The sequence below is a fragment of the Amphiura filiformis genome, chromosome 9 (assembly GCF_039555335.1).
Source record: "Amphiura filiformis chromosome 9, Afil_fr2py, whole genome shotgun sequence".
NCBI classification, from domain to species: domain Eukaryota; kingdom Metazoa; phylum Echinodermata; class Ophiuroidea; order Amphilepidida; family Amphiuridae; genus Amphiura; species Amphiura filiformis.
The window spans coordinates 47,573,222-47,596,065 of NC_092636.1; the positions used below are offsets into that span (position 1 = coordinate 47,573,222).

Here is a 22,844-nt window from a genome sequence, read left to right on the forward strand (position 1 = left end):
TTTTTTTTAGATTCGGTAACAGAACATGTCGAAAAATGCTAAATTTAAGAAAGTTAAATCCGAAGAGGATGATGATGACACTTATTATGGCGAGATGGCTAAAGGATCTAGTAGGGACAGATGGGGAAATAAAGTAGACTTTCTCCTGTCTTGTATGGGGTACGCTGTAGGATTAAGTAATGTATGGAGATTTCCTTACTTGTGTTACGACAGTGGTGGAGGTTAGTGTTTTACTGCAGCTTTCTATAAATTTCATTCATTCACTTTCAAAATTTAGTTGAACCTTCTAGAGGAGTGTGGTTAATTTAATGGTTGCTGTGGTTAATTTGGGTAGAGTTGGGTGCCTTATATGGAACCAGGATGAAATTGGTGTCTTGGACCGGCTACCGTGATCAGCAGTCAACACAATCAGTGGCAACAGTTCGGGGTTTTCATACTTTTTTCATCCGTACTGAGATCTAAGAAAATTGGCACAATTTGTCATAAAATATTGTTTAAGATCATTTGGGAATTATTTTTCCAGTAGAAACTCCCAGTGAAGTTAACATTCTCAATAGCCAAATGATATTGTTTCTTGTATAGGTGCTTTCTTAATTCCTTACTTGGTAATGGTAGCTTTGGCGGGCGCGCCATTATTGTACTTAGAAGTTGCATTTGGACAGTTCGCGAGCCTCGGATGTATATCTGTTTGGAAAATCAGTCCCCTATTCAAAGGTTAGTATAAATATTTAAAACTGGTGGTGTATGTACTCTGTATCATATACATATATAAAACTCATAGTACTAACAAAACTGAGACATTTTTATAATAGGGTCGTGTACTGTAATGTCGTGATGAGCACACTTTTTATTGGTCTTATAAGTGAATCACTCTTTTGGGGAGTGAGTTTTTCACTTGTTTTACATTTAGAGAATAAGATAATGTTAAGATGTCATGATAGCTTAAGGTTTTCATTCAAGTATATTAGTACTATAAAATTTCTCCCTATATATATTAATGTTAAATGTTTTTGTACTTTAACATAGGTCTTGGATATGGAATGGCATTGATTTCCACGTTTTTCTGCCAATACTACATCGTAATTATTGGTTATACTATATTTTATTTAACACAAACTATGACTAAAGAATTGCCTTGGGTAGGCTGCGATCATTCTTGGAATACAGCAAATTGCTTTCAAAAAACGTCAGCACAAAATGGCTCCGTGGCTATGGAAACAGAGACGATAGTGGTTACAGTAGGACCAAATGTAACTGAGAATGTAGTGACGTTTTTTCAGAATGTAACAACCAATGGAAGTGAAGATAGGCTTGTACGAGCGACAGAGGAATATTGGACGTAAGCATTCAATTCTCTCCTTAACTATTCTTAACCAAATTTGTTTGATCTTGGGATCGACCGTCGATGCTGCTTCGATGCTTGTTATTAATGAACTAACAACTAATTAATGAGAATTAATGCTAAATTTATATTGGTCAATTTCAATACATACTAATATTCATAATAACGTTATCACAATTAACAAATAATCAATTAATTGATTTCATGATTAATAAGTATCAACCAAGTATCGGTGATCGAAAGATCGAACTAATTTGTTTATATTGCCTAATATAGTATACTGTTGGAACTCTCGTCTTCAAGTCATGTTGAAGTTGACATTTTGTAAAGCGTTTCGCCACGAAAAAATCTCATTTTGAAAGTAGAGCCATGATATTATGGATGTAGTGGTCCTTAAGCTTAATCTACCAAAATATTTGTTTTTTGGTAACCATAATATTTGGAAAGCACTGAAATGCAAGCATTTTAAGCAGCATGTTAACCTTGTATTTCAGTCAAAATCAAAAGCATGATGTATTGAGGTAACCCTAAGACCCGGACATAATTAACTTGCAAGTGCTTCGCCCTCTTGTGGCCAGATCAGATGTTAGTCTTTGCTCCAGCCGCCTTGTTCCCCTTCTTGACGAAGGATCACAATCCAGGATGGAACTGAGACTAGTAACATGTACGCACGTTTTGAACACCGTATTAACGCACGGTCCAAGCATCACGTATGGAACATCGCAAACAATTTTTTTCGCAGCTCCGAAAGACCCCCTATATTTGATCAAAATAGAGCTCCGAAAGACCCTTGATTTTGATAATTTCAGGTCTAAAAGACCCAAAAATTGCTCATTCCTCATATTGTTTTTTTCAGGCGATTTTCAACCAAAAAGACAAGAAAGACCCTTGATTTTGAATGTTCGCAGCTCCAAAAGTCCCCATTTTACTTGTTCACAGCCCGGTTCGCAGCTCCCAAAGACCCATCACCTCAAAATTCCGGGGAACATGCCCACCAAAATTATTGATGTCTCCCCCCACCCAGGAAGGACCGACGTTGCGATTTTCGGTTCTCTGCATGCCAGTCTGCCGCAATTTTAGGTCCTTAGTTCAGCTGCGATTGTCTTTCCGCTCAAATGATTACGGGGCTTTGTTCTTTTAGATATGATGCAACAACTAACACTATCATGGAAGTTGTTTCATCATATCCTTTTCTCATTTACAGTTACCATGTTCTAGGTTTAAGTCCAGGTATGCATGATATGGGCAAAATACGATGGCAACTGCTACTGTGTTTACTATGCGCTTGGGTATTAGTTTTCTTTTGTATTTTCAAAGGAGTAAGGTCATCTGGAAAAGTAAGTAGTTACATAATAACCGCATTTGTCAGTCGAGTCTTATCTGATACTAAACGCTGCTCAGGGTGCGACTCATAGGTCATTCAAAGTATAGCTAAATAAAAAATAAACACACCTTATTAGCTGTGTGCTGCTCTTCTAAATTGGACCCACATCACAAGCAAGTCTTTACTATGAATGTTTCCGCGCTTATGTATTAAATTGATGACGGGTTGTCTCTAACGAAAGTATGAAATGGATGATGGGCTATCTCTAACGGAATTAACATTTTAACTTTGCAAAACCTTGCGTAACCTGAAATATAACGACAATATAAAATTATTCATTCAACTACATGTATTTAGCCCGTCACCCGACTACATTGCACTGATTGCACTCAGCATTTTAAGACAGTTGCAGAGTGCATACTATTAGCACTTTAGAGGAGACTACTAGAAGATATTATAGGTTGGGTTCAAGGACCACTTTTGGAACTAATAATGTTATTACTTTTAAATATGTCATTATAGGTAGTTTATTTTACAGCTACGTTTCCATATATTGTACTGACGGTATTGCTCATTCGTGGTGTAACTCTTCCTGGGTCTGCCAACGGAATCCTCTATTATATCAAACCCGATTTCAACAAATTGCTTGAGGGAAAGGTAAATGTTTTAGCTATTGATTTCGAAAGGGACCAGTTATTTAAGTAACGTAAATTAAAGTATCATTCAGCGTATAAATCCATGGAACAATATAGCTCAGAACATTCGGTATGTCATCACTAAAAAGGAGTATCAATATTGGACCCAGAATAGAACCTTGGGGCACACCTGCATTTACTGTTTGCTTCCCCCCCCCCTGTTTTAGGTTTGGAGAGCAGCTGCTAACCAGGTGTTCTTCTCATATGGTGCTGCTTGGGGTGCTATGCACACACTAGCAAGCTATAATCCGTTCAACAACAACTGCTACAGGTAATTCATTCATTCGTTTATTCCTTCAAAACTTTATTTAAATACAGTATAGCAAGATATACAAAGTAATATTACACAGGGGAATGTAGGGAGATGTAAATAAATATGTACTCAAATATCCCTTTTCGGTTAATAATCATTAGAATAATGGGTTATTCCAGTTGAAATCCCCACACCCTATGGAAGACATAATAGAGTCACCCATTCAGGTAACCCCATTTGAAATTCACACTCCATGCGTAGAAGATACGTTCTCCATAGGGGTGTATGGATTTCAACTGGAATTCGTCATAGAAGTAGTGAACAGGATTAATTGCCATAGCAGTAGGTGAAAACAATTTTTGAATGTATAGCCCTTTCTATAATTAGGCTGCACTCATCACCTGTCATGTATATTTGTGTGCAATCATAATTATATTGAATACATTTTTTTCACCTATCGCTATGGTAATTAATCCTGTTACAATACATCACTAGTTCTAGTGCAAATAACAGGAAAATGTCAGTTGACAAGTACGTACGTACATACATAAAGTATTTCAAGATATTTTCAAAAACATTATTGAACCAGTGTGTAATGATTTAAGGATTTGTTACTTTTTGAAAGGGATGCTTTGGTGATTGTGGCATCTTGTGCTGGTACTAGTATCGTGGCGGGTTTTGTTGTGTTCAGCATTATCGGCTTCATGGCACATGATGCAAATATACCCATAGAAGAGGTTGCAACTTCTGGTAAGTACCGCTAAATTAAAGCCATATTATAACATTTGCTGAGGAGAACACCCTCAAAAAAAAATTTATTCTGGTTTTTACACGATTGTAATGTACTTTAGTCAATATAGATACTCTGCAAATATCAAGACTTTAGGTGCTGTAGTTTTGTCAAAATCCGAGATTTTGAATAAAACGATGGAACCGGCGTTTTATTATTACGATGGAAATATTAGTCGAACTACGTGGGGGTCCCGTGGGGGTGTGTGTATGTGTATCCCACACGCCGTGTACGTACTGTGCACCCGAGGATCGTACCGTATTACAACCGCGGGAGTAACATGCATGGGCGCTAGTAGTAAATTCCAATTTTCTATGATTTACCTCACTTGTTCGGCTCAAAATTAAAAGGGGACATATCTGACAGTAAAAGCGAACATTTTATGGAAAATAAATACTAATCTATTTTTACAGAAATGTTATAATATGGCTTTAATTCTTTGAAATTAAACTATCCAATTTCGTCTTAATAAACATGCTTGATAATTAAGGTGGAGACACAATTATTCATATCAATTTGTAAGCGCTCTTTAGCAGAGTTCTAGTTCATTGAATTTACAACCGTATGACAAAACAGGCGAAAATGGCAACTTTTTGCACAAGATTTGCAATTTAAAGAGAATTGGACATTGCTCATTCTAATAAGGCTAGCATATGGACAATAACAGTGTGCTTTTTCATTTAATGACATTAAATTTGAACAATATTGTAAGGAACGCATGAGGGTTTGACTTTTAAAACCTACATTTTGGTCAAAAATTGTGCTGGGATAGGTCGTTTTCAACAGATTTACCACATCCGCCTTGCTATAAACATTGAATTGCGTTATATTTTGACCTAATAAGAACAAGCGTTTTTAGGGGGAAATGTTTCTGATTGGATGAAGGGAACACTTGAGGTTTTGACAAAAACCAATCGCAGAAGCCCATTTTCCAGCTAGTGGCTCACACAGCTCTTACGATGCTATGCACTCAACCGTGTAGTATAATCAAAGATGTGTAGAGACAATTCACTGCTTGCTTGGAAGCTCTTGGACGAAAATGTGTGCTCATGTGTATCGAGGTGGAAACTATGCATAGATGGTTTATAAGTGATTCTATTACCTCCACGACCCATTATTCAAAAATCGCGCACTGTGATTTGTTGAAACGCGTCACGTGAGAGCCCATTATTCTGCAATAATGGGTCAAGCGCCGTAACACATTCTACGCACAGCATTACGCTTGGTTACGCGTGCAATATTTCCGCGATACGCGCTGTCACTTACGCGTACGCGCTCCACCTTGAAGTAAACAACTGAAAATATTTGTGCCAAAAAATGACATTTTCTCTCTGAATTGCACTATTTTCTGGTAATAGAATAGAAATAAAGGGTGCAGCATTATCCTTTACACGCAAATAATGTGTCCTCGGCAGTAAAACGTTTAAATAATGGGTTCGGCTGCGCCTCACCCATTATTTACGTTTTACTGCCTCGGACACATTATTTGGGTGTAAAGGATAATGCATTACCCTTTATTTCTTAAATCGTTTTCGTATAGAAACCTTTCCATATGCATCAAGTTAAAACATCCACCGTTTAGTTCATGATTTATCGCATTTACATTCTATTGTCCTCTTTTACAGGTATGGGTCTTGCGTTCGTTGTTTACCCAGAAGCCCTTGCGAGACTACCTCTTCCACAGTTGTGGTCATTTCTTTTCTTCTTTATGCTCCTAACACTTGGCATTGACAGTGAGGTAAACTATCGCATTTCTTAGACATACTTGCACTTTATGGTGATGTATTATAATGTTTTCTTGTGGCCAACAGCATACTGACGCACCCTAGCTGCAAACAGTTTGTTTAGTGGGCCTATTATGCTAACCAGTGGCGGCGCCCAAAGACGGAGAGCAAAAAAATCAGAAAGAGAAAGAAGAGGAAAGAAACGGAATTTGGTCAAATTCAGGGGTTAAATTGTTAAATTCTGAAGATTTTATGGGTTTTCTATACCAATTGTTCATTAAAAAGCAACAGTTTCAGGGGCCTTCGACAACTGATCCCCCCCAAGGGGCTCTGCCCCTTGACCCACCCCTGGAACCCCCGTTTATGTTTTTGCCCCCTCCCTAATATTCAACCCTGGCACCGCCCCTAATGCTTAACTGAAGAGACCAACCTAAACAGTTTTTGCAGTGCATGCAAAGCTGTTTATGCCATGTTCGCTACCTTCACTCAGCGAATTGCATAAGTACTTCACTTATTTTAGGAATTGCGTAAGTGCTTCATTTGTTTTAGTAATTGCGTAAGTGCGTCAATTGTTTTAGCAATTGCGTAAGTGCTTCACTTCTTTTAGCAATTGCGTAAGTGCTTCAATTGTTTTAGCAGTTGCGTAATTGCTTCAATTGTTTTAGCATTTGCGTCAGTACTTCAATTGTTTTAGGAATTGCGTAAATACTTCACTTGATTTACGAATTGCGTAAGTGCTTCACTTGTTTTACGAATTGCGTAAGTGCTTCAATTGTTTTACGAATTGCGTAAGTGCTTCGCTTGTTTTAGGAATTGCGTAAGTGCTTCAATTGTTTTAGCAATTGCGTAAGTGCTTCATATTGTTTTAGGAAGTGCGTAAATACTTCACTTGATTTACGAATTGCGTAATAATAATAATAATAATAATAATAGCTTTATTTATACACGGTAAAACATGTTCAATACAGTATTGTTCTTCCACATGTCCGTGTGGATATTAAAAATATTACTAACAAACACAAGTTAATTTAAAATATAATATATTAGTGTACATAGACTAAAAACTAAAATTAATACGATCTTTTACTAAAAGACAAATATTATAATAAATAAAATAGTAACCCTGCATTCTTCCTCATACAGTCACACTCTCACATGCACTCCTCTCTCACCCTCTCAACACACATCCTCCATACATCTTTCACAATAAAACGTTATAATATGATTTATGTACAAGTTATATTTAAATTATTAAAACACATCATCAAGACCACTATTGCACAAAAACATACAAAATGATAAATTATTCAAAAATATTTTTAGGAAATAAATTATTAAAACACATCGTGATAATTTGCAGGCCCACTATTGCACAAATACAGAAATTTCATATTAATATAAAATACTATAAAAGTAGCACCTACGTTCATCTTCATACAAGCACACATTCCCACCATGAAACAACATACACTCCACGCACCCCTCACTTACATACACGCACACCCAACTCACCCCACCCTTTCATCCCCTCAACACGCATCATCCATACCCAAGATCCATACATCATATACGATTTATATACAAATTAAATTTAACTTATTAAAACACATCAAGATCACTATTACATAAATAATACAGATATTAAACAATATAAAATATACAAAATGATAAATTATTCACAAATATTAAGAAATAAGTTGTTTAAAATGTTTCACATTGCACATGCTTCTAGCATTGTCATCAATCGAGTTCCACAGTTGAGCACCTCTATAACTAAAGCTACGCTTCTTATATTCAGTATTTGGCTTATCCATGATAAAAACATCTTTATTTCTGGTGTTATAACAAGTTTCTTTTTTAACAAATCTATTGCACAGATATTTTGGTGCTTGATTGTTTACAATTTTATGCATTGTAACTGCTTCGTTTATGTATAACTTTCCTTCAAGATTTTTCCAGTTTAAAACATTTAAAGCTTCTGTGCTTGACTCATATCTACTTACACCTGTAATAATTTTTGCTGCTCTGTTTTGTAAGACTTGAAGTTTATTACTAAGGGTTTTGTTACATCTTCCCCAAACAACATTGCAATAGTCAAAGTGAGTGGCAACAATGCTTTTATAAAGTAGACACTGATGGTGTTTGGGGATAAAATTAGCGGCTCTCCTTAGAAAATACAAACCAGTTAAAACTTTCTTTCTCACTTGGTCAATCTGATTGTTCCATAACAGTTTATCATCAACTTCAATGCCAAGGTGTTTACAATGATTAACCCTTTGAAGACGAGTTCCTTTTATGTTTACATTAAGATCATCATTACATAAATTTGCAAGTTTTTGTGGAGTACCAATTAACATAAAATGGGTTTTGTCAACATTAAGACTTAATTTGTTACTTGCAAGCCAGTTGTCAACATTATTTAAATCATTATTTAGTATTCTAACAATATCATTAACATCTTTTGAAGAATAATAAATTGCTGTATCGTCAGCATACATGCTCACCTTTACATTAACATATTTAGGCAGTTCATTAACATATAAAATAAACAATAACGGCCCAAGTATCGAGCCTTGTGGAATTCCACAAGAACTTCTTTGGTCTTTAGACTTTGACCCATTTACACCAGTTATATGAGATCTATCACTTAGGTAACTTCTGAACCAGTTGACAACATGATCATCTATACCAAAATTTGGCAATTTATCAATTAAAATATTGTGATTCACTGTGTCGAAAGCCTTTCTTAGATCTAACATTACAAGACCAATGTACTCACCATCATCAATTGATTTTAACCAATCCTCTGTAATGTTTAATAATGCAGAAGATGTTGAAAAACCTGGCCGAAAACCTGACTGGCTATCATGTAACATATCATTTGAGTTTAGAAAAGGGTAAATTTGGTCAAATACAGCACGCTCTGATGATTTTTGATAAAATGGGAAGAATTGATATTGGCCTGTAATTACCTGGATCTGTATTATCACCACCTTTATAAACTGGGCAAATTCGGGCTTTCTTCCATCTGCATGGAAAGGTACCTGATTTAAGGGATAAATTAACAAGAAATGTCACAATAGGAGTAATTTCGATTGCTGACACCTTGAGTAACTTTGATGGAATATCATCAACACCAGTAGCTTTCTTATCGGAGAGTGTACATAGTTGATTTAAAACATAATCTTCATTAACATTATTAAATATAAAAAGCATATCATTATACAAATTATTTGTTTCATCATGATGGTTTTCAGTATTAACAACAGCTTCACTTGTTTTACGAATTGCGTAAGTGCTCAATTGTTTTAGGAATTGCGTAAATACTTAACTTGATTTACGAATTGCGTAAGTGCTTCAATTGTTTTAGGAATTGCGTAAATACTTCACTTGATTTACGAATTGCGTAAGTGCTTCACTTGTTTTACGAATTGCGTAAGTGCTTCAATTGTTTTAGGAATTGCGTAAATACTTCACTTGATTTACGAATTGCGTAAGTGCTTCACTTGTTTTACGAATTGCGTAAGTGCTTCACTTGTTTTAGCATTTGCGTAAGTAAGTGCATCACTTTAGGAATTACGTAAGTTCTTCAATTGTTTTCTGGAAACAAACATGTATAGCCACATCTACTGGTTCAATCTAGTGACACATGAAGTATTCATCAGCGTTTACAAACAACATCTTTTTACATTTTGTACTTTTCAGTTTGTAACCTTGGAGACAGTAATAACAGCGGTAACAGATGAAGTAGAGTATTACATACCAGGTACAAGGAGTAAGAAGATGTGGATTACTCTATCAGTTTGTATCATTCTTTGTATATCAGGATTACCACTGGTTATGGAGGTACGTAAGAAGTAGGGTATGCTATATAGGGTGTGATACTTGGGGATATCATTTTCTTTTTACTCTACACGGTTGTTTGATGTGATCATTTATCAATGTTTCTAACAAAACATATAATTTTCAATTCTTGAGCTATCATCAGCTATCACACTGTTAGACACGTATATTTTTTTAGCTATTTTTAAACTAGATTTTCTTTTCTTTATCAAATTTGTCATCTTTTCTGCCTTTTTGTGGTACTTTTTATTCCATAAACTGTATATTTGTGTACAATAGAGGGCGCTATTTGCATATATTTGAAATTTAATTTAGCCCAATAATGTGAGTTATTCATTTCATGATATAAAGTAGTTTGAAAATCCCCTTGCTACATGTTACTCATTTTTGTCTACCCCTTGTAAAGATGCAAACAAGATTTAAGATAAATAGCGCCATCAGTGTTCACCTTTTCTTTAAAATGAACATAGTTCTTCATGGCATCAAACAACCGTGTGTATGGTTGAAAGGGAGGCAAACGATATCTGCATGTCTGGTACAAATGTTTGTATCGTTGTGTATTGGGCACCCTTTCAATATTCGCTGTTCAAATATGCAAAATACGATTATCATGTCAGTTCGAATTTGTGTTCCCCTTAATTTTGTGCATGGGGTACAGATGTTGTGGCTCGTGGAATTGGAGAGCAAGGTTTTATGGTAAGCCGAAAGGAGGGATATTTTTAGTATATCATTTTCGTAATTACCCCGGGGAAAACATAATTATTGCACAGCCCTTGATAAGTCTTAGATTTGGTCTCCGAAATTGTAAGTTTGAGATACAATTAAAACTAGTAGGACCAAACTTAATATAGAAAACACAAGTCATTTCAAAATAGAGATTTATGGTATTTTCAGCATTGAAAAGCGATATGGGTAATAATAATTACAGGTCATTTTTTACAGTTGCCAACATTGTTCCGAATTTACGCAATAGGACCCAATTCGCCCTTTAACTTATTTTGTTGCCAATTTAATATTTTGTTGATTTTTCTTGTTGTCTTTACAGGGTGGCATCTATATAATGACTCTATTCGACTGGTACTCGGCAGCTTTTACGCCAATGATTATAGGAATTACTGAGGTTTTAGTTATATCATATATTTATGGTAAGTCTAGATTTATCAATATTACAATCATAAAGAGCCGCCCCAGAGCCGCCCCAGAGCCGCATAGTCGTTAGATATGAAAAAGAGAGAAATTTTTATTTTCAGGTTCTTGACTATGTCTTAGTTTCTGAAAGCCTTAAAATGCCTGTGGTATTTTCTCACCAATCATATTTTTTTGGGCTTGGATCATTTATTTCTGATCCTCGCATATATACATGTATATTAATTTTTTATTACTGTGTTGCGCATTGTCTTACACCCTGCCAGGGTGAAGTAAAGGCTGCTTCCTTTCTTCATTATTTGATATCCAGCGTTATAACTCTCGACCAGTAATACAAACCCCGCTTATTCCTGAATTTTTCTGCTCTCTCAATTTATTTAGTGTGACCTGTTACCACGAAATGACAATAAAGTCGCAAGTTGGTAGTTTCGAGACGCCCTGGCTACTGCGTCGGTGTTCTTTGTTTCACACAGACCTCTTCGCCCCAGTAGTGTCTGTATGACCTTTGTGAATGGGGGGGGGGGGGCACTTTGGACTATTCGCGAAGGACATAATGTACTACTGGCATATGCAGTTGCGCGGCAAACAAAGAACATCAATTCATGTCTCGGAACCACCAACTTGCGACTTTACGCTCATTTCGTGGTAGCAGGCCACATGTAAGTTTGTCCGAGCTTCATAAGTCAAGGCTTACGTGTAGTTTCGGAACGATATTTTCTTTATCATGTTAATTGCTAACGATTATATCCACTGTGTAATCTTTTTGTTCTTTCTTTTCTTCTAGGTTACAAGAGATTTAGTATAGATATTGCATCAATGATTGGCAGTAAACCTGGTATATATTGGATAGCCTGCTGGGTAGCAGTAACACCACTTATAATTGTAGTAGGTAGAAAAATTATAGGATAGCCTATAGACGAATCCAACGAGCCAAGTCATGGTCAGGATTTGGTCGGCCATCTTTGGTTTCCCGCTAGCACCAACCTGGGGTATTGAGCGCCCGATAGTGCAAATAAAAGCCGCTTAACACCTGGAGAAGATGCAAAGACGAGGAGGGTTAATATAATAATATATACAATAGAGGTAATCCTGTCGCATCTATTCATACATAGTCCTTTTGTTCATCCATCTATGAATACATGCGACGGGATTACCTGCGGAATTATCTCTATTGTATTATTCTATTAACCCTCCTCGACCTTATTTGCACAACTTTTGGAACTGTATTGTGTTGTAAACTTAAATCAATCTTTTGTCTACCTGTGTTTTCGCGGAAGGTGTAAAACGGGTGATGGAATGCAGTTTAAAATTTCCACCAAGGCCGAATCATTTCACATTTTGGATGCATTGTAGCCGGCGGGGACCCAACTAAAGGCTGCTAGTCGGGTGTAGGGATGCGTGTATTTGGATTGGTCTATACTAATTCGATTTCGTGGGGTTTTTTTGGTGACGTCCGGGGGTGACGTTGGGTTTGGATGTTGTAAATAAACCGCCAAATAAGTCGTCACACTGGAAGTTTGGGTGTAATGGAAGTACATGTATGTTGATTTATTTGTCGATTCATTTACTACTTGAGAGAAAAGTCTTGGTCATAACCTATTTCCCACCCAAATGACACAATCATTACAATCGCAAATTTCCAATTTGCGAGTGTTCTGTTTTTGGTCAGTTCTTCTTTCTTTCTTTCTTTCTTTCTTTCTTTCTTCTGTCAAACTTTTAACGAGCCATCGTAGCCATATGCTTTAGGCCAATGTGACCATATTTGGTCACAAGGACCATTGGGTGGGGGCACAAATGTTACATGACCAACTCGGGGTCAAAGGTCATCCAAAGGTCATTATGGCCAAAATGAGATTTTCACTAAAAATGCTTCTTCTTCCACAAATTACATAACACAATGTCGTCACTTGCATACCTGTATTGCCTTTAGCCAGTGTCTAAAAGTTGTACAAAGAATTGGGGTCAAAGGTCATTAAGGGGGTAAAATCTTACAATTGCAATATCTCAACATCCGTAAGGGGTATGGGTCTCAAACTCATGACAACAAATCTCATGACCAGAGGAACATTTTACAGGGGTCAGGTCAAAGGTCATGCAGAGGTCAAATTTTAGAAATGCATTTTCTGTACATCTGTAAGGGGTGCGGGACTCAAACTCTGTGACAACAAACTTGATGAACAGGGGAATATTTTGGAACACTTTGCAGGGGTCAGGTCAAAGGTTATCTAAGGTCAAATCTTATAATTTCCTTTTCTGGACATCTGTAAGGGGTATGGGGCTCAAACTCAGTGACAACAAATCTCATGACCAGGGGACCATTTTGCAGGGGTCAGGTCAAAGGTCATGCAGAGGTCAAATTTTAGAAATGCATTTTTTGGACATCTGTAAGGGGTACGAGGCCCAAACTCGGTGACAACAAACTTAATGATCAGGGGGAATATGTTGGAACACTTTGCAGGGGTCAGGTCAAATGTTATCTGGGGTCAAATCTTATACCGTAATTTCACTTTCTGTAAGGGGTATGGGCTCAATTTCGGTGACAACAAACCTCGGGAAACATTAAGGTCAAAGGTCAGGTCAAAAGGTCATTAAAGGGTTTAATACATGCCTTGCGATTGTCTGCGCTCTGTGAGCGCAAATTATCTCTAGTTTTATTTTTATCCGAGAGAAAGACATTTCTTTAATTACAATACGCATTGGTGATTTGGCCTTGGTAGAACTATATATATCTAGGATACAGGGTGTACCATCAAAAAATTTATATGCTTCATACTATAATTCCTGTACCAAAACAAGATTTATTAAGGCAGCTTTCATATACATACTTTTTGAGAAAACTGACTACTTTGTTCTTAACTTTCACGATGATAATTCATTAATCCTTTTAACAGATGCAATAGAGCCCTCAACGATCTGTACCCGAAAAATCAACCACTCAGTATTAGGTATGATGGCTCAATGCAAAATGTTCGATGTTCGTGGAATGGATTAAAAACGAGATTTTCAAATTGTTACAATTCAAGGACGAAAGTGTTAATTTGTTTAATTCACAGGCTCCGGAAGATGTTAAATATGGGGAGGGGGGGGGCACTGGCCAAAATTATTTGGGGGGGGCAATGGTAATTTTCCATAGGCATCCCAATTATTAGGGGCCGAGCCCCCCCGGCCCCCCACCCCGGTTCCGGAGCGGAGCCACTGAAATTATATACACGGTAACTGCTTTGGTACTCAATAAACTATATTACGTTCTGTTTCTTTACTCCCCTAAAATACTTAAAATTAACTTTTCCAATAGTCAGTGACTCCCGAAGATTTGCAGCATTTGAGGGGCTGACAAAAATTCATTTTGTTGATTACCTGAGGGTGGGGGTCTCGTGGGAGTAAGAACATTTTTTTAAAAATATGTCAAAACGGTCATTTTTTTTTCTTTTCTCTATCTGGAATTTAATATTCGGCGGCTGAATGGTATTCGAGCCCCGTTGGAGGAGGGAGCTGAGCCCCCACTAGCACCCCCTCTCGAGCCCATTGTATCACACATAATTCAAAGCAAAGCAAAGTGAGAGAAATAAAAAAAAAGTGTCATATATCCTTCAATCAAACGTTCTCCTTTTCTCGGCAATTTTCTCTCCATACAGTTTATATTGATATTTAGTTTAGTAGACTACACTCCTGCTTACTATGGAGACTACATATTTCCTCCATGGGCCGAAGCCATTGGTTGGATATTAACTCTGTCAACCATCGTCCTTATAATTACGTATGCTGTGGTGTATCTGTGTCTGCAAGAAGGGACACTTGTGCAGGTAATTAGGTCTAAAACATTGTTTGATTGGCGTAACATAATTTTTTTAATAGGGTAGATAGGTATGTAGGTAGGTATGTAGGTAGGTAGGTAGGTAGGTAGGTAGGTAGGTAGGTAGGTAGGTAGGTAGGTAGGGATTTTTTTTACTTATAGCTGCAAATTGCGTTTGAATTCCACACTCTCCCTGTTGAAGATTTTGGAAATATCTTCCACAGGGGAGTATGAATTTTAAATGGAATAAACACATTAGAGAGTTCCATTTGAATTTCATGCACCCTCTGAGAAAGATTCAACCTGAATCTTCCACAGAGTGAGGGTGAGTTTCAAATTCACTGGCTTAGTGCACATTAGAATATGACCGTTGCTTGGTCAACTTGGCTCACGCTTTCATTGTTATGAACCACTGATCGAAATGATCACAACACAAAGCCTATGGCATATCATAATTCGGAATAGGTGTATGAACCTCGGCTTGAACTACGGTAACTAATGGTTACTAACGTGCACTACGGCAGCGAATAAAGTAGGTTAATGTGCCCATTCCATTTGGAATTCATACTTCCTCTGTGGACGATATTTCCAAAATCTTCAACAGGGGGAGTGTGGACTTTGCATGGATTAGCCCAATGCTATTTTGATTGAATGAAATTGGTGCGATTTGAAAAGTTGTAAATTCATACAGATTACGCTTTGTGAACTTGCATAGTCCAACATGTTCCACTCACCTGAGGTCAGTGGCGGTCAGTGTGTGTCATTGATCGGCAACTGACAGCGATCTTTTCAATCTTGAGAGCATTTTGAGTGGTTGATACCCTTTAAACTTATCTTTACACAGTAATCTGATACTATAGTCTCAAGCTGGAAATAGAATGGAAATGGATTAAATAGCAAATATTCGAAGAGTATAAACCGGGCTTTAGAGTCGTATTGCGGGTTGTTCAAATGTTTTTCTTTTATCCCTTTTCGTACAGAGAATACAACAGTCTGTCCGTCCGCGTCGCGATTGGGGACCTGCACTCAACATAAACCGACAAAAAGCAAACTACCGGCTACTTTCCGTCAACTTAGGTGGCCCTGTTCCATTTGACGATCTACCAACTAACGAAGTGAGAAAACAGAACAAGGGGTCACTTCGTGGTTCGCTAAAGAAGAAAATGGGATCACCCGTTTAAATCTGACCTTCGCTAAAGAAGAAAATGGGATCACCCGTTTAAATCTGATCTTCGCTAAAGAAGAAAAATGGGATCGACCTTTGCTAAAGAAGAAAATGGGATCACCCGTTTAAATCTGACCTTTGCTAAGGAAGAAAATGGGATCGCCCGTTTAAACCTGACCTTCTACAACTGCGATTATCTCTTGTTTCACTTGACCTACTTTTGTGCTCAAAAGTCCACTGTTTATCTCCTGTTTATAAAACGCAGCGGTCAACTTTGCTTGATAATGTATGTATTCATCGGCGCCCCGGGATCGGCGCAGCCTGTAGGCCTATCTGACGAAAATAGCATGCACTTTGGAACGTCACTATACGAAATGTAATATGAGAAAATGGGATAAGCAACTGACATAATCGAACCTTTAGGTGACGAAATGGACAATGTAGGGTGCTGTGCAATAATTACATGTATCCAATACGACGGGGTGGTGAATTCACCAAATGGTCTACCACAAATCGCTTCCCCTCCCTCATGTCCGTGCGAAACTGCCTCTCGGGCCCTTTTGATATGACAAAAACTCTGTGCCATAACCCAGATTTTTGGGAATCTAAAGTAAGAATCTTCAATTGTCTAATCATGTGATACGAGCAGGAAATTTTTTTTGCATATTTTTGAACGTTTTTCTAAAATGTTTCCATACCTTTTTAGAGTGTAAACCAGCTGTGCCAAAATCGCTTGCTTTCGTGCCCCTAACCCTTTCGACCTGTTAAAATTGCATGACCCCTCCTTTTGGCGTGCCAAAATATCTTTTCCCCCATCCCTATAATTCACCACCCCGGGTACACACAATTATTTCACCACCCCGAAACAATTTGATGGCGGTGACGATAACGATAACGACGACGATGATGATGATGACCATGATTCTGGTGATGATGATGATGACCATGATGCTGGTGATGATGATGATATCATGGTGTTGATATGATGATGATGATGATGGTGGTGGTGGTGGTGGTGGTGGTGGTGGTGATAATGATGATGATGATGATGATGATGATGATGATGATGATGATGATGATGAATGTGATGGTGATGATGATGATGATGAATGTGATGGTGATGATGATGATGGTGATGATGATTATGATGATGATGATGGTAGTGATGATGATGATGGTGATGATGATGATGATGATGGTGGTGGTGGTAGTGGTGGGGGTGATACGATAATTATTGCACCACCCCGAAACAATTTGGTGGTGGTGACGATAACGACGACGATGATGATGATGATGACCATGATGCTGGTGATGATGATGATGGTGGTGGTGATGATGATGATGATGATTTTAAAAAAACCAGTATGTCTCAAGCCCTGGGGTAGACTGGCCCACAGTCTCGGTTCGGTTCCATCTCTGGATAATGTAACAATAAATAATTACATAATGCCCTATGAAAAAATGCCAAAGTCCTGTAACCCCCCCCCCCCTTAGTTTTTCTCAATTATTTGTCTACAGTACTAGTCGTTATCCATGAACCCGAGGGAGGGTCTAGCCCTGGGGACACTTAATACTAAGATGTGCATCGTGTGCAGGCCCAAAGAGTGTAGACACCCTGTATTTTGCCCGTTTTCCCTCAAAGACCCCATATTTTTCATGTTTTCCCCAAATACCCTCCGCACACTACCCGATCCCCCCCACACCGTGGCCAATTTTGGGCTCCCAAGACCATTTTTGTGGAATTTTATTTGACACCAATCCTCTTACGTCACATGCAGTACCATTTTACACTTCTCCATGCATATTCTTTGTTTACTAATGTTTCAATTGTTTTCAAGAGTAAATGTTATCCAAACGGTTACATTTCAAACTGTTTCAGCACATCAAATCAAAGCTCCCATTGGGCGCCCCATTCCTTTTTAAAGGCTTTTTTTTTATTGTGGAAAACTCCCTACTTCACCTCCCAAAGTCACGGCACGGTTCAGTTATATGAGAATATACTTAAGATGAAAGTTTGGTGTTTTTTGTGGAGAAAATGTACGAACTGACCCACTTTTCTTAGTTTTGACAAAGTATAATTTATTTCATCGTTTGAACAGTTATTAATCAACAAGAACTGCAAAATTAAATCATTCTTTATGTCACGTCTTAACAATGCAAATATACTATGGATATGAACATTTTGTACTTTTTGCTCACTCATTCTTGACCTTGTTTAAGCAAACTTGCTAGACAAAAGAACATTCGATAGGCCTACTTCCTTCGTACTGATAACCTGTAGGTCGCATGTTTGGAAAGAACATAACACGTATTGAAATTGCAGGGTTTGCAAGTTTTTGTTGTAGGTGTAAAAAGCCATGGTTTTAACCGCGGTTTTTTCCACTTGGCATAAGTTTTGGGCTGTTTTACGGGCAAAAACTAAAAAGGTGATAAATATTTCACTTTTCACAAATTTGCAAGTGACAAATATAATTTCCTGAGTGTAATAAGACCAGATTTGATCATTATAAGTAACACATAAGAAATTCAAGGTATGGGATTTCATTGCTCACTAGTGCACTTAACTGAAATAATTATGTCATATCAAATTTAAAACGTTCTCATTTTTAATGACTTAATGCGACAAAAATATGTTGCATAATTCATTAAAAGTTGTGTGTTACTGTTTATGAGCTTTCTGTGTTACTTATATTTCCCGGTTTTAACCAAGAGCCACCAGGCAAAAAACTGACAAACACAGGTATTTTCTGTAGTCCCCGTGACCGATTTGCCCAGAGAGAGAGGGGGGGGGGCACATCAAAAAATTTTGGGGGTATGTTCCGGCCCCGGAATTTTGAGGTGGTGGGTCTTTGAGAGCTGACGGCGTACCGGTAAAAGAGTGTCTTTTGGAGCTGCGAACCGGACTGCGAACAAGTTAAGTAAAATGGGGACTTTTGGAGCTGCGAACAGTCAAAATCAAGGGTCTTTCTTGGCTTTTTGGTTGAAAATTGCCTAAAAACCCAGAAATATGAGGAATGAGCAATTTTGGGGTCTTTTAGATCAAAATCAAGGGTCTTTCGGAGCTCTATTTTGGTCATATATATCGGGTCTTTCGGAGCTGCGAAATCCAAAAAGGGGGGTCTTTCCGGGGGAGCATACCCGTATGGTTATTTGTGCCCCCCGGTCGCGGTTTTCGGATGGGAGCGGTTCACGTTCTGAACTTGTAATCATTGTGAGATGAGTTGATGTTGAAGAAATTCCAAAAGGGGCTACGAAGTAGACTAGAAGGGTGACTGTTGTGACATGCTTTACGGAAGTGTCGTCCAAATGTTTTGTAAATCTGAACAGGCATGACCATTGACAGGAAACGCAAAAGGGTTACATAAGTTTACCAAGCATTCAGTGGAATTAGGCCTACACTGGAATTACAAAAAACAAAACGATACCTAAATCGCACATTTGAACCGGTCCAATGTAGGCTACATAGGCCCTAATACGTTTTGTGAAATTTGTATTTCCTAGTATATCCTTGGTGGTATTTACCAAGAAATTATCTACATGTAGGCCTACACAAAATAATTTACCATCATATCAGGCACTTATCAATGCCAAATTATGGAAAATGATCTTCATCCGTGGCATTGTCTTTTTTAAAGACAGTTCTTGTTTTCTTGTTGCTTTGTTTTCAAAATACTCATCTCCAAACATCTGAACAAGTACATTAAATTTTATCTTATCTTCAGTGCAAACAGAATTAATGGTATTGACTTATCATCTTGACGCCTCTTGAGTCATATTATAAATTATGGCCGTGAACATGGTGAACGGAATAAATGATAAGGGAATAAATAATACTACATTATTAAATATATTCTTCCTAAGTATGTTATGGTACAACACTGCAAGTTATAAATTTTGCTCAACGTTGGTTCAAATCAGTGGCGTAGCGTGGGTCATCCGATGGGGGTTAACATGCCCAACATCGGGTTAAGTTAAACGACTATACACCCATTTTATTTCAACATCCAAAACGTATGGGTCATAGTGTGTTCGACATTTTGATAGAACGTGTATTCACTATTAAAATAGCTATTTATAAATCACCTTAGGGTACATGGGCGCAGCCATCATGTACACAACATCGTGCAGCAAAGGGTATCTAGATAAGCATTCACTCTATACAAATGAATAGGAAAACAAGATGTCGGTATTCATGAATTTGTACAAAAATGACATGTGCCAAAAATCTGAAGATCTGGGGGATCCTGTAACTTACCTATGTTATGAGAAACTGATTTTAGAGAAAAGTTACCGAAAGCGTTTAAAAATAATTTACCGAGCGCCATTCATTTTATAATTCTGAGCGACAAGTTGCTGAAGTCAACTGCCTTACCATTGAAAAGTACAGGAACACCACCCACTGTGCTAGAGGTCAACTCTCCAGATATACTGGCGCCCAGCCATAATGGCAACCTCCATTGCTCACTATCAAGAATTTATATATTGCTATTTATAAATAGTAAATACAGGACTGTTAGTTGTGATTTAAAAAAACTCGATCCGCTGTACTGAAGTCGACGTAAAACTGTTTGCGCAGTGGTATCCCTTCATCCTTCCAACGTTTAGTATGATAGCTTTTTGTGTAGAATGACCTAACATCACGTCTTGGCAGTAATAAAACTTTTTATATTACCGGTAAATGAGATATTTATTAGACTTGGTTATTAACTAGGCCATATCATCATGATCTGTCGCTCAATTGGAAAATTCCATCAGGGTCTAGGCTAATTGTTATCAAACATGACTTTCCGGGCATGACTTTTGCCCTTTTTGAATAGGCCTACAGTATGTCCCAATAAAAATGTCCGTCTGACGGTAGGAGCCATATTTAAAAATCTGAAGCCATTTTCAACTTTTTTTGCGTACACTCATAGAAATTGTTCGTTGGCATTACACAGTAAGTTGATGTAAGTCATTGCGTCAACTTTCCGAGTAATGCCAACGCGTACAATTTTGAGTAACGCTGACTCGATATCATTATATTGGTCGCACTCATTTGCACTTACTTAATTGAGTTGTTACAACTCAGAAAATGAAACTAGGTTAGCATAATTTTCTAGAGGTGTGCTATAGTATACAAAATTTTGCACTGATTACAAAAATAAATATTTGAATACTGCTAATTGTGCAGAAAATGATCCAATTACGTGAATTAATTAAGTAACAAAGTACCAAATTGGAATAACTCAAAACGATAAGTACCAGTAACTTAATATGAACGAGTTACATCAACTTACATGTTGAGTTATAATAACTCAACTAATTGGTTCTTTGAACCTTGTTTATTTTCAGAAGTTGGCATTACTTAAAAAGTTGACGCAACGACTTACGTCAACTTTTAAGTAATGCCAACAAAGTTGATTAGTTGACGGAACTTTTGAGCTTTTTCAGCATTTTTAAGTTCGGATAACTAAAATGAATTTTGTTTTGGCAACTTTTACACTATTTTTGAGTTGTCCAAACTTACTCCTTTTGAATTGCGCCAACATGGCGAACAAGTCATTTCTATGAGTGTATAGGCCACTTACATCTGCCTATTGTCTGATTGTGCTAGCTTTTAATTGACACCCTACTTTAAAAATCCCAACAAGTTTTGAAACTATGATCTAATCAGCATATATTTGTTTTATTATATTCTTTATATTTGGCGAGTTATATTTACCTATAATATTATCTCAAGTAGATATAATTATCATTTTTTGCGTCCAAACTCTTCCCATTTACAATGTAAATTTCGGTAAATTTTGGTTCACTGGTTTTGAAAATAAAGACTATCATGTATCATTCAACCTACTTAAGTTTCTTCACAACACCATAATTCGCCGAAGAGAAACAGTTTCTTTCTCGATAAGAAAATGTGAAAATTGGTGTTTAATATGATTTAGATTTTACATCAGTTCAATAATGTTTTCTAAAATCAGTGACATTTTGGTATGATTCGCTTCACTGTTTTAAGACAAAGGCTCTTGCACAACATTAATTATACCACACATTCATACCAATCTGACCGAGTTACTTTCAACAAAATGTTTGATCGTGAAAAAATGCCTGTTTACCATGGTTACTTTGAAACAACTGATTCGATTCTCATGCAAATTTCAATAAAGTTACATATTTGAATATTAAAAAAAAAAAAAGGGAGCATATCAATTGATAAAAGACTTCTTTATATACTTGCTATATAATTCCATAAATGTTCACAAATTTACAACTTTGATTACCTACCTACATGCCTACCTACCTACTTTCTTACCAGTCAGCTTCATGCAATTCTGCACCTGCTGCCTGGCTCAAGAGATGCTTCCAAGTCCTACGGTCCAATGCTGCATCCTCAGCCTCCTTTACAGTCCATCATATATGTCAAGCCTTGACGTATTTTCTTAAGAACTACAATTATTTTGATTGCAGTATTAAATACATATATAATTAGCATATTTGTTAGACAATTCTCTGAAAGTTTCAATAGAATCAGTTTATTAATGTTGCGACTGAGAAAATTGGAACGGGACAACTAACAGCCTCAAAAAGTGTAAAGGGTATATATTAGGGTATAAAACATTTTAAAAACAATCAAAAACATTTTTGAAAACTTGCTGCAAGATATTCTAAACATTAGGCCTACACTACACATATTAATGTTATTTATGTGTTGACAAAATATTTTACAATAACATTTTAACAACATTTTAACACTTCATTTGACCAGTACCAAAGCATTTTTTTCATATGA

At 37.1% G+C, this 22,844-nt stretch overlaps 1 protein-coding gene across 1 annotated transcript; it reads left to right on the forward strand.

The window, feature by feature from the left end:
• The first annotated feature begins 25 nt into the window (after positions 1–25).
• Positions 26–16,091, forward strand: LOC140160109 (sodium-dependent proline transporter-like). The gene is made up of 13 exons (XM_072183385.1): positions 26–221; positions 583–714; positions 1,027–1,339; positions 2,547–2,679; positions 3,189–3,323; positions 3,529–3,632; positions 4,240–4,364; positions 6,030–6,142; positions 9,834–9,974; positions 11,017–11,116; positions 11,902–12,002; positions 14,753–14,920; positions 15,891–16,091. Exons 1-13 carry the CDS (start codon positions 26–28, stop codon positions 16,089–16,091), a joined length of 1,962 nt encoding a protein of 653 aa, XP_072039486.1.
• The last annotated feature ends 6,753 nt before the right edge of the window (positions 16,092–22,844 follow it).

Excerpts from the sequence above, each read along its gene's own strand:
- LOC140160109 (XM_072183385.1), top strand. The coding sequence starts at position 26 with ATGTCGAAAAATGCTAAATTTAAGAAAGTTAAATCCGAAGAGGATGAT. Across the intron at positions 3,324-3,528 it reads ACAAATTGCTTGAGGGAAAG|GTTTGGAGAGCAGCTGCTAA; the intron begins GTAAATGTTTTA and ends CCCCTGTTTTAG. Across the intron at positions 14,921-15,890 it reads AAGAAGGGACACTTGTGCAG|AGAATACAACAGTCTGTCCG; the intron begins GTAATTAGGTCT and ends CTTTTCGTACAG.